The sequence below is a fragment of the Aptenodytes forsteri genome, unplaced genomic scaffold, assembly GCF_000699145.1.
Source record: "Aptenodytes forsteri isolate BGI_AS27 unplaced genomic scaffold, ASM69914v1 Scaffold707, whole genome shotgun sequence".
NCBI lineage: Eukaryota > Metazoa > Chordata > Aves > Sphenisciformes > Spheniscidae > Aptenodytes > Aptenodytes forsteri.
Window position 1 is genome coordinate 502,660 of NW_008795363.1, and position 19,457 is coordinate 522,116.

The 19,457-nt window shown below is 44.9% G+C and overlaps 1 protein-coding gene across 1 annotated transcript in view; it reads right to left on the reverse strand.

The window, feature by feature from the left end:
* Positions 1–19,457, reverse strand: part of DNAH9 (dynein axonemal heavy chain 9) — a 214,927-nt gene that overhangs the window by 112,350 nt on the left and 83,120 nt on the right. The window contains exons 42-48 of the mRNA XM_009280185.1: positions 16,640–16,801; positions 15,618–15,814; positions 12,856–13,018; positions 10,544–10,667; positions 7,770–7,912; positions 5,041–5,202; positions 3,841–4,074 (exon numbers count right to left, since the gene is read on the reverse strand). Coding sequence (XP_009278460.1) covers positions 3,841–4,074; positions 5,041–5,202; positions 7,770–7,912; positions 10,544–10,667; positions 12,856–13,018; positions 15,618–15,814; positions 16,640–16,801 — 1,185 coding nt within the window. The remainder of the gene's footprint in view (positions 1–3,840; positions 4,075–5,040; positions 5,203–7,769; positions 7,913–10,543; positions 10,668–12,855; positions 13,019–15,617; positions 15,815–16,639; positions 16,802–19,457) is intronic.

Below are 19,457 nucleotides of genomic sequence, written 5' to 3' on the forward strand. Positions count from 1 at the left end.
GGAAGAAGGGAAGGGTGGGGGGAAGGTGTTTTAAGATTTGGTTTTATTTCTCATTATCCTACTCTGATTTGATTGGCATGAAGTTAAGTTAATTTCCCCAAGTCAAGTCTGTTTTGCCTGTGATGGTAATTGGCGAGTTGTCCTCCCTTCCTTATCTTGACCCATGAGTTCTTTTCCATCTTATTTTCTCCCTGCCCTGTCCTGCTGAGGAGGGGGAGTGATAGAATGGCTTGGTGGGCACCTGGCATCCAGCCAAAGTCAACCCACTACACCTCAGTGTAAAGGAAACCAGGAACACTCAATGTGAGGGGAAGGTTGAATACCAGAAACTCATCAGTCTGCAAGACAGAGCTCAGGAAGGCACTAAAAGGCACAGGGCACGCGTGTGTGCAGCAGGGGCACCTGACATGTGGACACAGGCATGGAGAACAGGGCCACCAGGGCCACAGGGAGTTGCTAAAAAAGATAAACAGGTCCACATGGAGGGGCAGGAAGAGGCTGTTCTATGTCCAAAACAAGAGCATGGGATTGGGGATTCACACCTCTTCAAAGACACGAGCTCTCACAGCTAACAGTGAGAGTTCAGGGTGCTGCAGTGACCTGTCCTGCTCGGTTCTTGCCAGCACGTTGGACCCTGCTGTGCTGTGGAGCAGCCACAGACACGTGCTTTATAAATTACCATCCAGACACACCACAGAAGAGTCATTACCACATCCAGGGGAGGTGAGAAAAATACCACTGACTTTTCCAGTGTCTGCCAACACTGGTGAAAGCAGAAGATGCCTTTTGGGTAGCTGGTAAGCAGAGAAAGCAACAACTACAAAAGAATAACAGTACAAAGAGAGACTGAGGCGGCATAGAGAAATCACAGTAGACTGCCATCCCAAAGAGAAGAGAGAACGCTACTAACCTCCTTCCCATAGGCAACACCAGGATAATAACCAGACCAAGGTGTGAGCAGACAGATCCAGCACATGCCTTAGCACACGGAATATCATTACTGGCCACAAAAGGATCAGTGCTTGGTCCCAAACAGTGCTAAGAAATGTGAAAAACCTGTGAGCAGCTTCCTGAGTCCAGGACAATCTGATAAGCAGTTAGTAATGTGAGGTAGAAAGGGAAAGAGCAAAGCAAACGAGAGATTCAAGGGTAACGTACTGTGACTCCAACAGGGAAGGAAGAAGTTCTTGCCTACCACCAGGACAGAATAAGAAGAATTATTAAAAAATAGAAAACCCAGAGGGCAGGCTCCCAGAAGACTCATTTTATCTGATTGTCCCTGCCTTGTTTCAAGAACACAAAATACATCACAACAGTCAGCGATTAATTGATAGAGCAAGCAAGACTTGAATCTGGAATCCAGTGATGCAATATTAACCAAAGTCATCCTAAAAATTACTCAGTAATGGGCTCTGAACAGAGCGCTGACCTCTTCATAGCGAGCATCACTCTGAAAAACAAATGACTCATCCCACACATCTTCCCAAGTCTATTATGTCCTAATAACTGGAAGCCGGCTTCTGCTTTTCTGAGTACTGAGGACAGCCACTGTCTTCAGGGAAAGACGGTTAGGCATGTAAGCTAATGGAAAACATTTCTTTAGAAGAAAAGTTCATCAGTGGTATCAAGATGTCCAAATCTCAAAAGACAAAAAAAGAGCGGGTGGAGGAGGAGAAGAGTAATAGGAGGAGGAGAGGTTATTTTGAAACTGGAACGGCTAGGTCAAAAAGTACCCTGCAACTACTTGCACAACAGCCCCCTCATGCTGAGGCCACAATGAACAGTCTATAGAAATACGTAAAACTCATAATTAACTTGTCACGTCATCCCAGCAGCAGGAATCTGGAGAATGCTGATGATGGGAGCACTAGTCCTCAGACCTAAGGAACAACCAGGTCATACCAGGTATCAAAATCTTCCTCCTTTGTTTTGAAAATAAAAAAAACACAGCGTATTGCTTCCAAGCAATGAACACAAAATGAACCGCATGAACGCAACCTGGAGATGAAACACCTGAGGGAGACAGAAGACTTGTCACTTCCTCAGCACCAAGACGAATCATTTCCATGGGTGAATGTAAAGTTCAGAATTTCAAATCCATATTCAAGACTGAACGTTCTGGTATGATTTCCAATACTGCTAAATATCCACACTCCAGTTTCAAATCAACAGCAGTTTTGACTATTGCGCACATCTGATAATTTAGGTGTTTAATTTTAGGCCCCCAGTGCTAATTTTAGATTAAAATTTGACATATTTGTCCTCACTTCTCTGCATCTTAATCAGCTTCACAAACAGGAACTTCTCGCCCCAGCCTTACTCCAACCAGATATGAACTTTGCTTTCCTTTACCCTTCTTGCAATAGCAAAACCTACAAGACCCACAGGTGCTGTGGCTTCCCATGTCCTCCCCAGTCCTCCACCACTGCTCAGCACCTGTTTTGTAGCTGGTCAGAGAATTCTCGCCAACATAACACCCATATGAATATATGTCTGAAGAATACAGAAGGGTCCCCACGTTTGACCAACACAACAGGGACTTGTTTCCTCTCAAAAGGTTAGTTTCATATTAGTTGCTCCCAATAAAAAATAGACCTAACCCATGTTGTCCACCACTGGGGCATCATCAAAAACAGCAGCACCCCACAGGTCAGCAAAACTATTTGCCTCCATAGGTAAGGTAAATGTAAGGTCTGCTTTGCAGTGAGGGCATGTGCTTATTGCTCTGGTTGGCGTTACTGGTTCTGATGGGTGCTCTCTGCTGCTGGCTGTTCAACCTCAGCTGCATCCTTACAAAGGAGATGCTAAAACCTGCAAAGGGGACATGAAACATGCACACTCCCCTCCTGTGTCCTCAAAGACCTGTCCTGCACTATGAAGAAAGCGACTGTTTGAAGTGAGATGTAGTCTGTAAGAGTTGAGAGGCACTAATAAAGTCCATACATCACCCTCCAGTAAGACATGTATCCTGTTGAGTGTGACAGACATGATTTATGCCACCAGCGTTATCCAGAGCATACATATGGAAGGGGTTGAACCTGCTTCATTCACATCAACCCCCTGCATTTCTTTGGAGCAGCTTCAGGAGAGGCCCATTTGCCACAGTAGAAGCTTGTAAGTGAACATTTGTAAGAGTTAACAGAATATGAAATGGAGAGAAAAATGTGAGTTTAGCAACAGATGTAGACAGCAAAGCTCTGAAAGGCAGTTTGAGTCACTACAGAGAGGTTTGTGAAATACTCAGAACGACATCTAGTCATTACCACAGAAGAGCGCCAGTGCCGCTTTTTAGCAGGGTGATTTTGGGACAGCTGATCTACATTTCAGACATGCATTAGTTTTCCTTAAAGATGGATAGCATAATGCAAGGAAAATGAACATCAGCCTTATTTTACAAGTATGCTTTATTTAGTTTGAAAGACGGGATTCTTGTTGAAGTTATTGTAGATTTCCTGGATGCAACTCCAAAAATCACTGATCTTCCTGTATTTTATAAACTATTTTGTCACTACAGCTGAAATATAACCATTAAAAGAAGATGTACACAGCCAACTGTCTCCCTGTCTCATTTTACCTACTGTGATCTTTCATTTGGGATTAGCACCACCTAAACAGCAGAGACTGGACACACATCTCTTCCTTTCTCCTTTCCAGTACAGAATATAACTTCTGCTCCTCCAGGAACCCAGTCCAAGCCAGACTAGAGCCAGGATCTAGCACAAATTTTACACCCTGCACAGTTTCAGTCTGTGAAGTTCTCCTTTGAACCAGGATGCAGAGATGTCTCTTAACAGAGAAACAAGGAAAACATCAGCTTTTAACCCCAAAGCGTTTGCTTACCTGTGCAGATGTGCTGTTGAGCTTCTCCAGGCCATTTTCCAGTCGCTCCATTTTTGCTTTTAAATCCTTGCCCTTTTTCAATAGCAAATTCTGATAGAGTTTGATTTGCTCAAGGAATGATTTTGGAGTGGTGTAGTTATATCGTCGCTCATTGCTCAGATACAATCGGGATATCTCGTTGACACTTGTGTGGACGTAGGCCATGAATTTGCTTATTGAATCTTTCACTGAATCCTAAAAGTAAGATGAGAAGACAAGGAGAAAATATTTTAAACAGAACAACTATATGTAGCACAGACCTGTGCTGTATATAAAGGAATTTATTAACTTTTTATTCTGTTGCAGCAAAATCCAGGATGTAACATCTAAGTTGATCCCTTTTCATTTGCTATCTCTAAAATAACTTTGTTCATGCACTTTATACGTCTTTTTACATCTTTTTATCTCATACTTTATCTTATTCCAAGCAATTTTTCTAGCATTCAGCTCTATAAAATAACAACCTTTTAAATATAAATTTGGGCTTTTCTTCTGTACAAATGGGGAAAGTGCACACTCATAAAAAGAAACATTGTAGACTTTATTCTTCCAAAATCCTGCCCAGAAAAACTAAATAAACAGAACTGAATCTCTTTTAGTCTAGTAGCAGGTTGTTATCAATGAGAACTTGACATATTTTTGCCCTTGAGAATTACAGACGCTCAGACACGCATATGGAGAGAAAAGCGTATGTTCCCTGCAATAATCATAAGCAGTAGGTTATTTTCTGCACTGATTTGTAAGCTGCCCTTCTTGCTAGCAAAGCCGTCATTTCACTGGCAATATCAGTGTACAAACACGAGCGTGGTGCCCATGGCCATACTTCTGCTAAGGTCCATGTCCCTCTCTGAAAAACCTGGACCGTATTTCAAGCATGGTTTGATTAAGTTTAATGCACTACAGCGCTATCAGCAATTCCTCTCCGAACAGTCACCCAGATGTCCTGGATAAGTGTTGGAGGGCAATAAAGACGAGCAAACCCTCTCTGCAATACTGTCCTCACTGAGTGACGCATTGCTTGCACTGAACGGAGGGACGAGGTCACACCTGGCTGCCACCAGCACCATGCAGCCAGGGGTGGCCAGCGCCTGCACCCGGCAGAGGAACTCAAACCCAGGCACGGCTCGGGCACCCCCAGATGCCGGTGGGTGAGGTGCTCACCTCCACGGTCTCTGTTTCTTGCAGAAAGCGAAGGCTGACAGACTCGAGAGCCTCCCGCGGCCACTCCTGGAACCAGTCTATGGCCGCGCAGCTGATGATGGCGGGGAACCTCCTGCTGCAGACGCGCAGCTTGCTACCAACGGGAGAAAAACACAGCACAACCTGCAGAGCCCAAGGAAGAAGAAAGTGAGAAGACGCGGCTGGGAGCAGGCGACGGGCTCCAGCCACACAGCCCGGCCTGGGCTCTTCCAGCCACTTCCAAAGGAAGATCTCGTGCCACCAGCGAAGAGTACAGCCACCTCAATCCTTGAGCCTTTGCACTTCAGGCCAGCAAGCCTGGCCTGGAAAAGGCATAATCTAGCAGTAAACATATTTTTTCTCTGCAATAAAGACAAGCAGTGGTGTTAAGCATTGCAATGGTCAAAAGCAGAAGCCTGGCACACTTTCAAGGCTGCAGCCGGGGTTTAATATAACCACTCTTCCCTGCTTTAGCAGTGACACAAAGGTTCACCTGGCAGGGAACTGGCATCCAGATTCAAGTGGTGCAACCAGGAATTAAAGTGAATGGATCTAAATTCTCCTGGCAGGACCACAGGCCTGCCTGGACTGTTTCCCCAAAAGCCAGCATTGAAAAGGGTTGAGGTGGCTCAAACTCAAAATCTGCTTTTATCAGAATAAGAATTTTTTTAAAATAGAGAAATCTCAAAACAAAGCAGAATGGAAATAAAAGCATTTGGGAATGCATTTTCGCTGCTCATTGCATTTTTGTGCAGCAGGTCCTTTGCTTTTCAGGCTTTTATTTCAGTCCAACAGCTGCTAAAAGTTTCTGAGTTGCAGCAAATAGTGCAGTGTTCATGGCTCTCTGGGAAATCTCTCTTCACATTACCCTGGGGCCTGGTCAAGGGGCTGTTACTCCCCTGCTCAGCATCCTCCCAGCCCTGCACCATTTTTCCTTCCTCCAGTCTTCAGCACCCTTCCCTCATCCACCTGCCTTCCCCTGCAGGCTGGGAGCCTCCTTCCCCCCACAGCCAGCCTGCTCAGCTCCTCTCAGGAAGGCACAAGCTCTCCCTTTTCCAGAAGGAAACTCCTCGCCCAGGGTGTGAAGCCAGGACAAGGCAAAGTACCTTTCCTCTTCGCTGAGGGGCAGGCTGCTGTCGGCTCAGATGTCTCTGTAAGGTGTCACCACCTCCACCTCCACTATGAGCTAAGATCTGGTTTTTAGAAGCTGCAAGAGCCAGCCTGTAACAAAACTTTTGTTTCCATTTCAGAAGAGGCAGCTGAACTCAGAGCTTCTGCTCTTCTGACATGGCCACTGCATGCTCACATGCAGGGGATAGACACGTAGAAATCCTTCAAGCATAATCCTCGGGCACCTCTATGTTGCTCTCTCAGGGCTAGGCAAGCTTCAGGAAGCTATTCATGTGCAAAAGCCTTCTTCTGCACCTACACTACTCTCTCTCAAGACCCTGAGGCAGAAGGTGTATTGGTGCTCACGCTCTGTTGGGCCAAGCCCCACTCCTGTGCTGCTCTCAGAGGTCCAGCATGCCCTGGACCAGGAATGGATTGATCAGCTTTCTGCACAGCGCACAATGCTGTCACAAAATGCTGGGGAGAATAAAAAGCACTTCCTGGCTGACCCCATCCATCTGCTCTAACATGCCATTAAGGAGAAGGGCAGACAAGGAAAAGGGATCAGCCTCAGGTAAATCACATTCATGCTGCCCTTCCAGTGTACCTCAATAGCTAACAGGAATATGTCTAGGGAGGGACACCAGGCAGAAAACAACCAAGGTGCTAGAAGAGCTACAAAACAGCATCAGTGCTCATCAGAAATTCCCCTCTACACTGGGAGAGGAAGAGAGAGGAGGACTGGATCCCCTCTCCTTGGATGTCTGTACTGTGGCACAGTCCCCAAATTTTCCCTCAAAAATCAACTCTCCAGCTGTTCCCCATCCTAAACATGTACCTACCTACATCAAAAAGGGAACAGGCCACCCTACCTCAGTGAACATGTCCCATCAACACAAACCAAGCAGTGAGTAAGAAGAAGGATATGCTTTCATTAAGCAAAGATCAAGTCTTCACTCATTGCCCACCCTACCACCCTGCTCTGGGACCGCAGCACTGTGCAGTCCTGCAGATGGGTAAATACCATCTGGAAGAGTCTAACTCCTTGCAGTGTACTTTCTCCATGTCCTGGGCATACCTGGGAAGTCCGGAAACTGTTTTGGGATCTTAGGACATATTTATAAGTCCTTTCTATGCTGGAATATGGGCTGCAGTGGAAGAAAACCTGTAAACATTCAGTTCCCAGCACTCTGCTCTTAAGATAATGTTTTTTTAATTCTTCTGGTTATGGATTATCAACAACATGAAGACTGATCCCCTGTGCAACTTTTCCAAGCAGCACGACCTAGTCCTGATGCACCCCACTTAAACCCCTGTGCATGGCTTTGAAAATGGAAAGGCTGGTCCCACTCGGTTCTTGAAAGAGAAAATTTCCAACTCCCATAGTGCTTTCTAAAGCCCAAGAAGTGATGACAACAGACAGTATTTCCTATGCTTTAGTACTACTTGCTGAAAAAATCACAGTTCATATCACAAACAGGCAGAAAAGCCTTTCGGGCTGCAGTCTGACCTCCCCATGAGGTAGCCCAAAGCATCTCTACCCCATGCCCCTGCACCAAGGTCAATGGTGAGGACCCAAACTCCCCCAGCCTCTGTCTCACCTTCAGCTGTCGTCGAACACGGTCTATAAAAAACTTCCAGCAAGTCTCCCTGGAGTCCACCAGCCCCCGGCCTTTGACTTCATTCCTCACACTGTTGATGATGTTTTCAACTTCATCGTCAGGGAAGAGATCAGGGATTTCACCTAAAGAAGAGAGCACGTTTTGTTTTACTGGTCTGGGTTTTGTTGCAGTCTTAGAGCAAAGTGAAGCGGCGGCCTCCTTCTTCAGGGGCTCAGGGAAGCCCCTTCCTCAAGAAAAATTGTTGCGCCAGGTGCCCACGGGCCCCAGCAGCAAAGTGGCCCAGAAAGTCTTTCTGCTAAAAAATAAACACTTGTGAGAGAAAAATTCCTTATAAAAGCACAAGGTAAACAAATATAGAGTCAAAGTACAGCAAGTCTATTTTTTTCAGATCTACGGTGCTAATTAGATTACAAAAAAACCCCAACCAAATATGCTATACACAATAAGGAAATCATTTTAGTTTTGCAATGAATTAGTTACATGCACAATTTCTGCAGCTGTTCAATGCCATTTCCAGCAGTGGTCAAATAACTTCCAGATCAACAAAATGTTTTAAAAGTTAGAAATCTTTTAAAAACTTTTTAAAAGTAATAGTTATGCGACTGATTGATAGCCAAAAATGTACCCAACCAAATATTTTTTTAGTCGTTCCTTAATTTATCACCTATTCACTTCCTTTCTGACTTCTGATTTGATTGAAATCATCATTATTCAGTGAGATACTGTCAATATGAGCACTAATCACTTAGGAAAATACACTAATCAGAAATCTGCTCATTTATAAGAAAGACTAAAATATGTATTTTGTTCTAGCTTCTTAGGTGATGATAAGAAGTGAAACAAGTAAGAAAAACAAGCATGCAGATAGCAGAGGGCAGCCAGACCCATCAGGCAGCACCCCTTGGGCAGCACTAGCTCATGTCATGGGAAGTCACAGTCCCTGCACGGTCCCTTCCTCAGTCTGGCTGCAATTCTACGCTGCCTCCTGGACCCTGAGTGAAGACTTCTGATCCGTCCCCACTTCCCCGCATAGCAACCACAGGAAAACATAACGCCTTTCAAAACCACCTTAAGATGACCTGGACATCCCAAAGGCAGGCTGCTCGGCCTGCCCCTTGCTGCAGGACGCTGCAGAGCTTCACCTTGAGTCATGAGACGTTTGTGTCGCCTACACCACACATAAGATGTGGTGGGAGCTACTCACTACCCTCCACAACAACCTCTGTCCTTGTTTGTAACTCCTGGTTACAAATTCATCACAGGCAGGGCTTGTTTGCTGCTGAAACCATCTGGCCAATTTATAGCTATATACGTCAGCTCTGGAGTTACCCACAAACTATCGCTCCACTGTGCTGTCAACTCTTCACCCCTCACCGTCCATGGAGGTCACCTGAACCAGTTGTTATCTTCCCACTCCCGACTCATAAATAAGGCAACAAGTGGCACGCAGTTAGTAGCAGTGTGTCCTGGTTTCGGCAGGGATAGAGTTAATTTCCTTTCTAGTAGCTGGTACAGTGTTTTGGATTTAGGATGAGAACAAAGTTGATAACACACCGATGTTTTAGTTGTTGCTAGGTAATGCTTACACTAGCCAAGGACTTTTCAGCTTCCCATGCTCTACTGACTGAGAAGGCTGGAGGGGCACAAGAAGCTGGGAGGGGGCACAGCCAAACTGGCCAAAGGGACATTCCATGCCATGGGACGTCATGCTCAGTACATAAACTGGGGAAAGCTGTCCGGGGGGGCCGCTGCTCGGGGACTGGCTGGGCATCGGTCGGCGGGTGGTGAGCAATTGTACTGTGCATCACTTGTTTTGTGTATTATTATTATTATTATCATATTATTATTATCATTTTATTTCAATTATTAAACTGTTTTTATCTCAACCCACGAGTTTTTCTCACTTGTGCTCTTCCAATTCTCTCCCCCATCCCACCGGGTGGGGGGGAGTGAGCGAGCGGCTGCGTGGTGCTTAGTTGCCGACTGAAATTAAACCACGACACAGTGATTTACCAGGGAGTCTGGGGAATACGCCCACTCTGGGTTACCTAGTGCAGTCACGGTGACGCAGCTGCACACTCCCATGTGCACTGTAGCTGCAGTGCGCCAGGCACAGGGAGTGCTCGTCCACACATACTTGTGCTGTGTTCTGTAGGGAAACAGAGCATTGGCCTGTAGACTGACTAGTCTGCAATTGTTTCGGCAAGCAACAACTCAAAAACTTAAATGCATCTGGAAAAACAATGACAAAAAGCAACTAGTTGACACACACAGACATGGTCATCTGGTGGCTTTGCATCATCCACCAACTCGCAGATTTGACTCCAGTCAAATATTCTAGCCAGGAACAACCTTATTTTATTAGGCAACTGGAGTGTTGCCTAATAAACACTAATAAACAGTGGATGCATGGGATCCTTAGGTCAAACTCCTCATCTGTCGATACATTCTTTTGGCTCTGTTGTCAGCTGCAATACCACAAGAGACATGTCACTTAACAATCACATGCAGTATACCATGAAGTATGGAAAAATTGGGTACGACATCAGAGAAAGAAAAAAAATCCACCAGATGACGGAGTGCTTCCTCACCAGGGAGACCTTAACACTACTTTTGCTCTCGAGCTTAACCCATGTGTCTTCTAGCTTACTTCATATATTGCCCTTCTGTATATTCTAGAACTACAGATGCTACCATGAGCAAAACTACTTTGAAGAGGAGGAGAGGAGAAATCAAAGCAATGAGAGACGTACCTGATGCTAAGAAGTCATTCACCAGCACCAAGAACTGCTCGTCTGCCACTTGTGCATCGGTCATCAGGAACACGGTGCCTATGTTCTTCACACCGGCTTTCAGGTACTGGTTTGCCAGGTCCGCCTAGAGGTTGAAAAGCAAGTGGACTTAGCGGTTGCACCTACATTCTGCAAAGCACGGGCTAGGAACCACACCTACGAGCAGGATATTTCAGAATCTTTCCATTAACCGAGAACAAAGCAATTGCAATTAATTAGCATGTAAATGCACTTTGGCCACTCTCCATCTTCACGGCTGAGCCTTCCAGGTTATATGGGGGAGTCTATTGTTACCATCATTGTAAGAAATTACCAAGTAAGACTTGACATTATGCCCAGGTCTGTATAACACAAAAATGAGAAGATAGACCTGCCCAGCACCGTTAGACAAAGGGAAATGCCTTTGTCTAAAGGCATTTGTGGCTGAAACGCTTAGAGGTCAATGGATGTGGCTGAAGACATCAAGGTAACCCCTGGTTGTGGAGGCTGCAGGGGGAGTTCGTAAAGGCTCACTCTGCCCCGGGCTGTGGGTACAGTAAGTCGTACACAGAGAGGCTAAAGCACCACAGGGACTGCGAGAGACAGCAATGACTGGAAATGTTGGTCCTTGGTATCCCCCTGCTGTAGATTTCTCTGGTTTCACAAGTATACATGAATATTTATTTTTTTATTCTGCTGAGGTGCTGCAACACATTTTTTTTGTTTGCGAGGAAGGGAGGAGGACGCCTTGTACAAACATGGATTTTTTTACTTGTGTATTTCTTTCATCTCTTCCAGAGTCCAAGCAGGGACTCACCCTTCAGTCTCCCACTCGGTGCAGTGATGCTGACAGACAGCCTGCTTGCATGGAAAAACTGTTTCGTATCAAAAGGGACAGTGTCCTCCTAATGAGGGACACCATCTTTTTGAAATCCAAGTCATTCATAGATGGGAAAAACACCATCATCCAGCTCAAACTCCATCTTTTCCTTCCTGCCCCTCCAAGCAGGATACAAGACATGCAGGGGACCCTGAAGGAACGCACTGGCCAATGTTTCAGAAACTCTCTTAGAAATTCAGCAAACACACACGCTTCTTCCAAAAGAATAATTTGTTACTTTCATCACTGGAAATTTGGATTAGATCAATTATAACAGTGGGAGGGGCCAATGGCAGACAGGGTAATCTGTCACCATCTTGCTCTTCCATATCTGAGAAAAAATACATCTCCATATTTCATAAATTCTTTGAAAATGAATACAGAGTGAAGGGAACATCAAATTATCTTCCACCTCCACAGACAGAGAAGCAAAGAGATGCTTTGAAAACAAGTTTATTAATGCTGGTATCGAGCTATATTCCTAGATGGGAGCGCAGGCTTCCTCAATAAATAGGCAGGTAGGAGCTAGAAAATCACATGAGTTGGGCTGAAAAACACAGAGGAGAGCTGAAAATACCCAACGGATGGTGGGGACAGGCTTGTGCGACATGATGAAAACAACTTGCACACAACCACAGGTCATCAGGTCGTGCCACTGATGGGGAAGGAACGCGGGGTTCATCGGCCATCACGTCTCCAGGCGGAACGGAGTGAAGTTACTGTGATTATTTTTTTTACAACATTTCTAATGAGAATCGTCTTAGCCAGCAGCTAAAATATGTTTAAAACATTTCAGTGGTATTTTAAAATGTTGATTTACAACTCCTAAGCTCACTGGCCTGTGCATAAATATAAGCACAGGCACATATTGTCTATAATGAGCCATCCACCATCCGCTCAGTCCCTCCCTAATACCAAATACCAGAGGAAGAACTGGATATGATTCGGGAACTCTCCTCCTACTCTCTCCTGCTCCTTTTCCACCTCTAAATCACTCCACAACAGACACCTCATAGACGAGCTAATTACCACATCTTGGTTTAATGAGAAATAATAATCAAATAGAACTTTTCTGGTCCTTCACGGTTTCTTGAACAAGCATGAAGTGGATGTCCACACTGCTGGGTTTATTAGCACAGCCCAGCGCTGACACTTAGCCTTGGGCTGGAGTGCTCTCAGGCCTGGCCAGCTCAGAGGATTGGCAGAGGACATCAGGTCTGTCTGCACCCCTGTGCAGACACGCTTCAGCAAGGTATTTCAAGAAGCATTGCTCATCTCCGCAGTCCAATACCGTATCTGAGGCTTTTTAGTATCTTCACAATGGTGTCGCTCAATATGCAACAACACAAAGTTTTCAGGGCAAGTTCTGCTTTTTATCTCCTTCCCCCCGACCTCAGCCTTAAAAATCACCTACCTTCAGGTCAGGGATCCCATACCCTTTCCTCAAAGTGATCTGGAAAACCTCCAGATTGCTAATGAAGGCTGCCAGCCTGGTCAGGCTCTGCTTGCCGCTTCCACCCACGCCAACCAGGAGAGCGTTTCCTCTGGGGGACTCCAGGATACGGTTGATGCGGCAACTAAATCGAAGCATACGAAATCTCTCATTAATAAGAGTATTTTTCTATTTCTCTGCCCAGTGCTTTTCAATACATATTTTATTCACTAAGAAATTGTATTCTGAATGGAATGAAAAATGTCAATCTGAGAGACATGTCAGCAATCGATCCCCGTCTCTGCTGAGACCTATACAAAGGACATAGCTGATGAAAAAAATAGTTTGGTGGCAATTCAGACTCTGTCTAATTTTTTTTCCACCTGCCAAGTCCTGCTGGACAGAACTATTTTAAGGTGAAGGTCTGGACACCTTTGCAGGGAGGACGAGGGAAAAAGCACATTACATCGACATGCAAAAACTGAGAAAAAAATTCAAGGCTCTGAGACACCTCCCCAGTAAAGGTTTCTCTTCACAAAGCATTTGGGGTTCATGTTCAGGTGAAGAGTCCTGCTATGCATTAAAGCATATTCATATATGCCTAGAACGGCATAAAAACGAGTCTGGAAAACACAGTCCATGTTTCTTACTTATCCAAACTACCACTACTTAAGAGTGAGGTTTTCTCACTCTTAAAAATGAACTTGCTATTATTTCCTAGGTCTGTTCACTTGTCCTGTCTGAGAGTCACATGGTAAACTCTGCCTGCCTCCAATTTATTCTCTTTAAGCAATTGCTGACATCCCCATGTGTTAAAACCCCAAGTGAGGGGGGTTTAGAGGACCCTACCTGTGAAAACCTCACCGTCCTGTATCTTAAATGCAAGCACCGTTCCCCTCTTCATATCATTGCCCTTTTTCAGCTCACTTAACTGAGTATTTTCCTAGACTAATCTAACTAATTTTTCAAATAAGACTGTGAGAAATACTGTACTGCTTTATTACAACTCAAGTGTCTTATGATCTACACGCAGAGTCCCACCGATTGTGAAATTATACCCAGAAAAGCAATCCAGTTTGTGCAGAGAGCTTTAGTGCTCCTGGTTTCAGTTCTCTAGGCTAGCTCTCCCCGAAGATGACAGCGTGTGCTCTCCGGGGCCGCATGCTTTGTGAATGTGCACGATGAGCCCTGGTTTAGGAGGTGACTGAGAGGTATCTCCCACTTCCTTACATAAATGAAGTCCTTAAAGTTTCCTTTTTTTTCTTTTTTTTCTCTTTTTTATTTTTCTTCTTTTTTCTTTTTTTTTTTTCCCCAACTGAAAATTTTCAGCAAATTCAAGCATACATTCATAAGCTGTTTAAGATGGAATAAGTTGTGTATTTCAGCAAAATGCAATTTCCAAATGCAATGAATGAAATTCACCCAGCTCCAGTGAAAATCGTGCTGAACACTCAAACCTCGCTTTCCTGATTATTCACAATATTAACAGGAGGGATAGTGCCAGGTTTTGTCGCAAATCCCAATTTATGTAAAGTGAAAAAGGATCACAAGATCAGCATTACTGTCACCTTCCTGCAAGCAATGCAAGCAGAAACACCTATGGACATCAGGTTGCATATGGCTCATTAATACAAAGGAGTAAATGGCCATATTATAAGGGAAAATGTGCCCCAGCGTAGCCGGCACACTACACTGCAAAAGTAACAGGTTGGGCAGCTCTCAGAACAGAAACGGCTAAACAGCTCATTAAAAGGAATAACACTTTATATATTTTTTTTTTAAATTTTCATGAGAGTGACTGCATTATGTTGCCAGGTCCAGCGAGAACCGAAATCACACACACTGGTGTGCAGCAGGACAGCGGCTTCCTCCTAGATGAGAGTCACAAATCTGCACCTCTTGACACAGCGTTGTCGTACAAAATCAGTTAAAACTATGATTTACAGGGCAGGTCCATCTTCTGAAGTGATCTAAGGCCAGATCTGCTTTTCAGCACCCAGAAATGAGTCTGCCTCTGCTGCGATTCCCAACAAGGGTTTAAATTGTATTTGAAAGCTGGAGGTACACCTCACTATCTATACCACAGACATGTAAATAGCTTCATAACTATGAACTGGAGGCTTGCTATTTTCTTATAGTCTCACATGTCCAATTTCCAAAGGGAATCCACCTGGACCTCCAGGCACCTAAATGCAAGCAGGATTTTCAAAGGATCAAAGCAGTTTAAATGCCTCAATCCATTTAAACTAGTAGCCTGACTGCACATAATCCTGCTTTATATACATTTGAAAATCCCACTAAGAACCTGTGTAAACATGGCTCTAAACCAGTTGTGAAAGCATTTAGGGAAATCCCAGTATAACTAGTTCTGTAGCTGGCTGTCAACTGAAGACAATAAAGCACTTGAACATTGTCACATGCAATAAATATTTGTGCCATATGCAGGGCATCAAGGGCCAAAGGTATCATAACAGCAACCAGACTTTAAAATAACCACCAGCATGCAGTCCCTCCATCGGACAGCCCCAGACATCCTCGTCATTTCAAAAGTGCCCTCCAAACACAAGCCAGAGAAGCAGTGCAGTATTTGTGCTGGACATGCCACATGGACAGATGAAGCTTCTGCACACTTCCAGCTCCATCAGCTATAATTACGGATACCTACATCCTCCAGAAAACTTCATGGAAGCAATCTGCACAGATAAATGCTATGATGAGACCATAAAGCCATAAAATCCCCTTACACATGGCACATGGCGTCCTCAAATAGCACCAGGTTCATGGCAGCATTGACTTCATTGTAGTTGTCCAAGGCTTCCACAAGGATCTGGTTCAACTGCTCCCAGGTTGGAACTGGCCTATAGCTGGGTTCACCAATGCCTTTAGCAAAATGGCAATAAACATTCATTCGCTTGGTCTGCTCTAAAGTTTCCTCAATGTCCTGTCAAAGAAAAAAAATAATATATATGTATATAACAAGTATAGGAAAAAACACTGCAGCTCTATGCCATCTTTCCAAGTAAAGGATGGTGTTCCAGCAAATGCCTTTTTATGTCCGTATAGTTGCACCTGTATGTTGGAAAAGGGGGAAGAAGAACAAGAAGGAAAGAGGGGGGAAGGAAAAAGCTCCAGTACTGACTTACTTTGCTCTGAAAACTTTTTGCAAAGCACAAAAACTCAACTCATTACCATAAGAGAACGCGGTCACAAGAAAAGCCCCGCAGCAACAGCCGTAACGTTAGGCTGTTGCGTGGACAATGATAACACCTGGAGGAAAAAGCACTGTCTGTACTACTTATCACTTCAGTGACACTTGAGTGATTCATGCGGCAGCACTGCTGGGTGATGCCAGGCCTGAAGGAAAGCAGGTCTAGAGCTTTCATTTGAAAGATATTTTGGAAAAATGGAAAGCGCTAAGGATTTGTGCCTGCATTTCACTTTGCTCCCATCAAGACTCGGGATCTGACCCTTCTCCTGCTTTTGCCTCATGAGACTCAAAGCACTTAAATAAAGGAATTTAATTAATTCACAGAGCCCAAATTTCCTCTCCCCAGTGCCTTTACGGAGTGCATCATTTACCCATATTGCAACATTGGCAGCCCAGAATACGGATGACAGAGATTTTGCTCCTGGGGTCCCATCAAGAGCATTGCCCTCCAGGCACGTGAGAGATGGACAGACCTTGGGTAAAACTTTACTTTCCCAAGGAACTTCTTTCCTGTGAGCATGTACGTTACCAGAGTTATGAACCTCAACACTTACTTACATCATAGAATTTCTTCACCATCTCCAGCTGGATTTTATCAAAGGTACCATAATCCTTTTCTTCAACCATCTTATCCCGGTACACCCGATTTGACTCATGTAGGTAGAGCTTCACTAGGTCTTGGGGTTGCTTCAGACATTCGGGGGTAGAGAAGAGAAGGCCCTGTGGAGAGCAGAGACAGTCAGAAAACCCCATCTTGACCCTAAGGGACTAACCTCACCCCAGGTAGGATAGCATCCAGGCTATCACGCTGGAATGGGGCTAAATCACTCTAAATGCAGAGTTATTACAGCAGCCTGCAATGGAACTCCTGAATAAGCCCCTACTCAACAGCCCCTGGAGAATGTCCCCTTTGTTACCCCCAATCTCCCAAAGCAGTTTATATTCATTATGCTCATTTTGATACCCAAAACAGCATCTCCAACACAGCCTGGATGGGCTGGTGGTCCCGATCTCAGCAGCAAAGATCATGCACAGTCAGGCACCAGCCCAGACGTGCAGCTTTTTGCATCCCCATGCCACACCATAAGTGTTTTGTCAGGAATAAAAAATAGTTTGAAAATTTTAGTGGCGATGATTTTTTTTTTAATCAATTAATTTTAATTAGGTGTATTCTGCCTGCAGGAAATACTAGTTGCTGTCTGCTTATCACAGTATGTTTACCATGAACTCTATTAAAATGCATAAAAAAGAATTGTATTTCAAAGAGGTGTCGCCTATAACTAAGCCTATTAACAGCACACAGGGTTTTCAATGGCATAAATTAAATAGACAGCTTTTATTCCTGACATCTAATTATTTATACATAAAATATAAAATATATTAAAAGCAATGTAAAGCAGACCCTCTCAGTTCACTGGCCCATGGCTCAAATCGTTTGGGTTTCGCATTCGTCATTACAGCTGTCAAATTGTTATTTTATTTATTTCAGAAAAAAAATTAGTGAGAAGAGCTGACAGCTCAAAGAGGGAAAGGTGAAACCCATCAGGTCCTAAACTGATTTAAAAAAAAAATTAAAAAAAAATCACTCAGTCACTCTAAAGATATCCCAAGCCACAAAAGTTGTTGTGTTCTTGATGCAAACACAGGTAAGGCTACCTCAGAGGGAAGAAAATCCGCACTTCACAAATCTGTAATCAGTTTATTAACTTAACAGCTGAACATCTCCCCTTTTCTCACTTTGCAAACCTGACCCTCCTCGCTCCTCTCAGCAGGCGGATAAGGAACACAGGCTGCATCATGAACCAGGCTATTCCATGAACACAGCCAGCTGCATCCCCAAAGAGAGATGGGGATGCTCTGTGAGTGAGGTTGAACTTCCAGGAGATGCCGTAGTGTCTATGCTGGGACGCATGAAGGATGCACGATCATGGGTCACTGCATCTGTGATGGATGTGGTGCCAGCATGCAAAAAAAAAAACCTCAAAAAAATGGATAATCCCTTGCCCTTTGCCATGTTGATGCAAGTTTTATCCATCTGGCTGTTGAGTCCTCAGGTTGTATTTCAGCCAAATCTTTCAGCTTCTCATCCTCGCCAGAAAGGCCAGAAGCTGGTTAGGAAGCCCCCTCCGCCACACCGAGGCTTCTCTAGGCAACGACATCAAATATCATGACATTGGCGACAAAATAGCGAAACGCCAGAAGAGGCCTTTGCTGAGAGGAACAGCTGTGCCTGTCGGGGTGCGAGGGGATCGCTGCCGCCTCGCCAAGGAGCATGGAGGCGGGCTGCGGGGGAACCACCACCCTCCAGCTGAGACCCATCAGATCAGGGTTTATTACCAGGTAATTCTGAGTGACAGGCTCCTCAGCAGCTTAATAATCACCCCAGGAGACGATGCGTATTTGGCATGGAAATGGGGAATATGCTAATCATCCCAGCAAGACTTGTCTGCTGTGTTTTTGTCACGCATCAACATGCCAGCGGAGGTGGGCTGTCGCGGCTCTGACAAGGCAGGACCTGACCTCAGCCAGTTGCTCATTTTCTTCCATGATCTCCAGGAAAAGGAGTAGAGTGAAGAGCACCCGTGACCCCATCAGCCTGCCAGGGAACGTGTCCCCTTCCAGCAGGACCTCCTGTGCTTTGCACCCACCACAACTGTACTGAGGGAAGCCCAGGAGATATTTCTGCTGACTATCAGAGCTCTGCAAACAGTGACAAGTATCGGTCAGCTTGCACTTCACGTCAGCACATCTGGGCAGTTAGCAGCCCTGGCCTGGGGCAGGACAATTCCCACCGCGGCTCCATTAATGAGTTCTAACCCACAGCATTACCTCAAACACTGCATTATCACTGTCTTCTGACCAGGAACGGTCTCCAAAAACCGTCTAGCACAGCCACACACTCCAGACAGCTCTCTTGACTTTTATTCCCCCCCACTACCATTGGTTCCCCCGAAACCTCAGAAGCCTTCAATAAAAGACCAGCGTCCAGCTCTGGTACTGCCCACAGTATTAAAAAGTCCTACATCACACAGCTAAATGATTTTCGGTAATAGAGCAGCTCTTCAAAGAAGATATTGAAAATCAAATTATCAGATCATCCAGTGGAGAAAGACATTTAAATTTTTCTTTCTCTTTGCACCCTAACGTGCTCTCAGGGGCATGCATGGAGGAGATGTATTCATGGTTAAAAAACTGGCTGCATGGCTGGGCCCAAAGAGTTGTGGTGAATGGAGTTACATCCAGTTGGCGGCCGGTCACGAGCGGTGTTCCCCAGGGCTCAGTTTTGGGGCCGGTCTTGTTCAATATCTTTATCGATGATCTGGATGAGGGGATTGAGTGCACCCTCAGTAAGTTTGCAGACGACACCAAGTTGGGC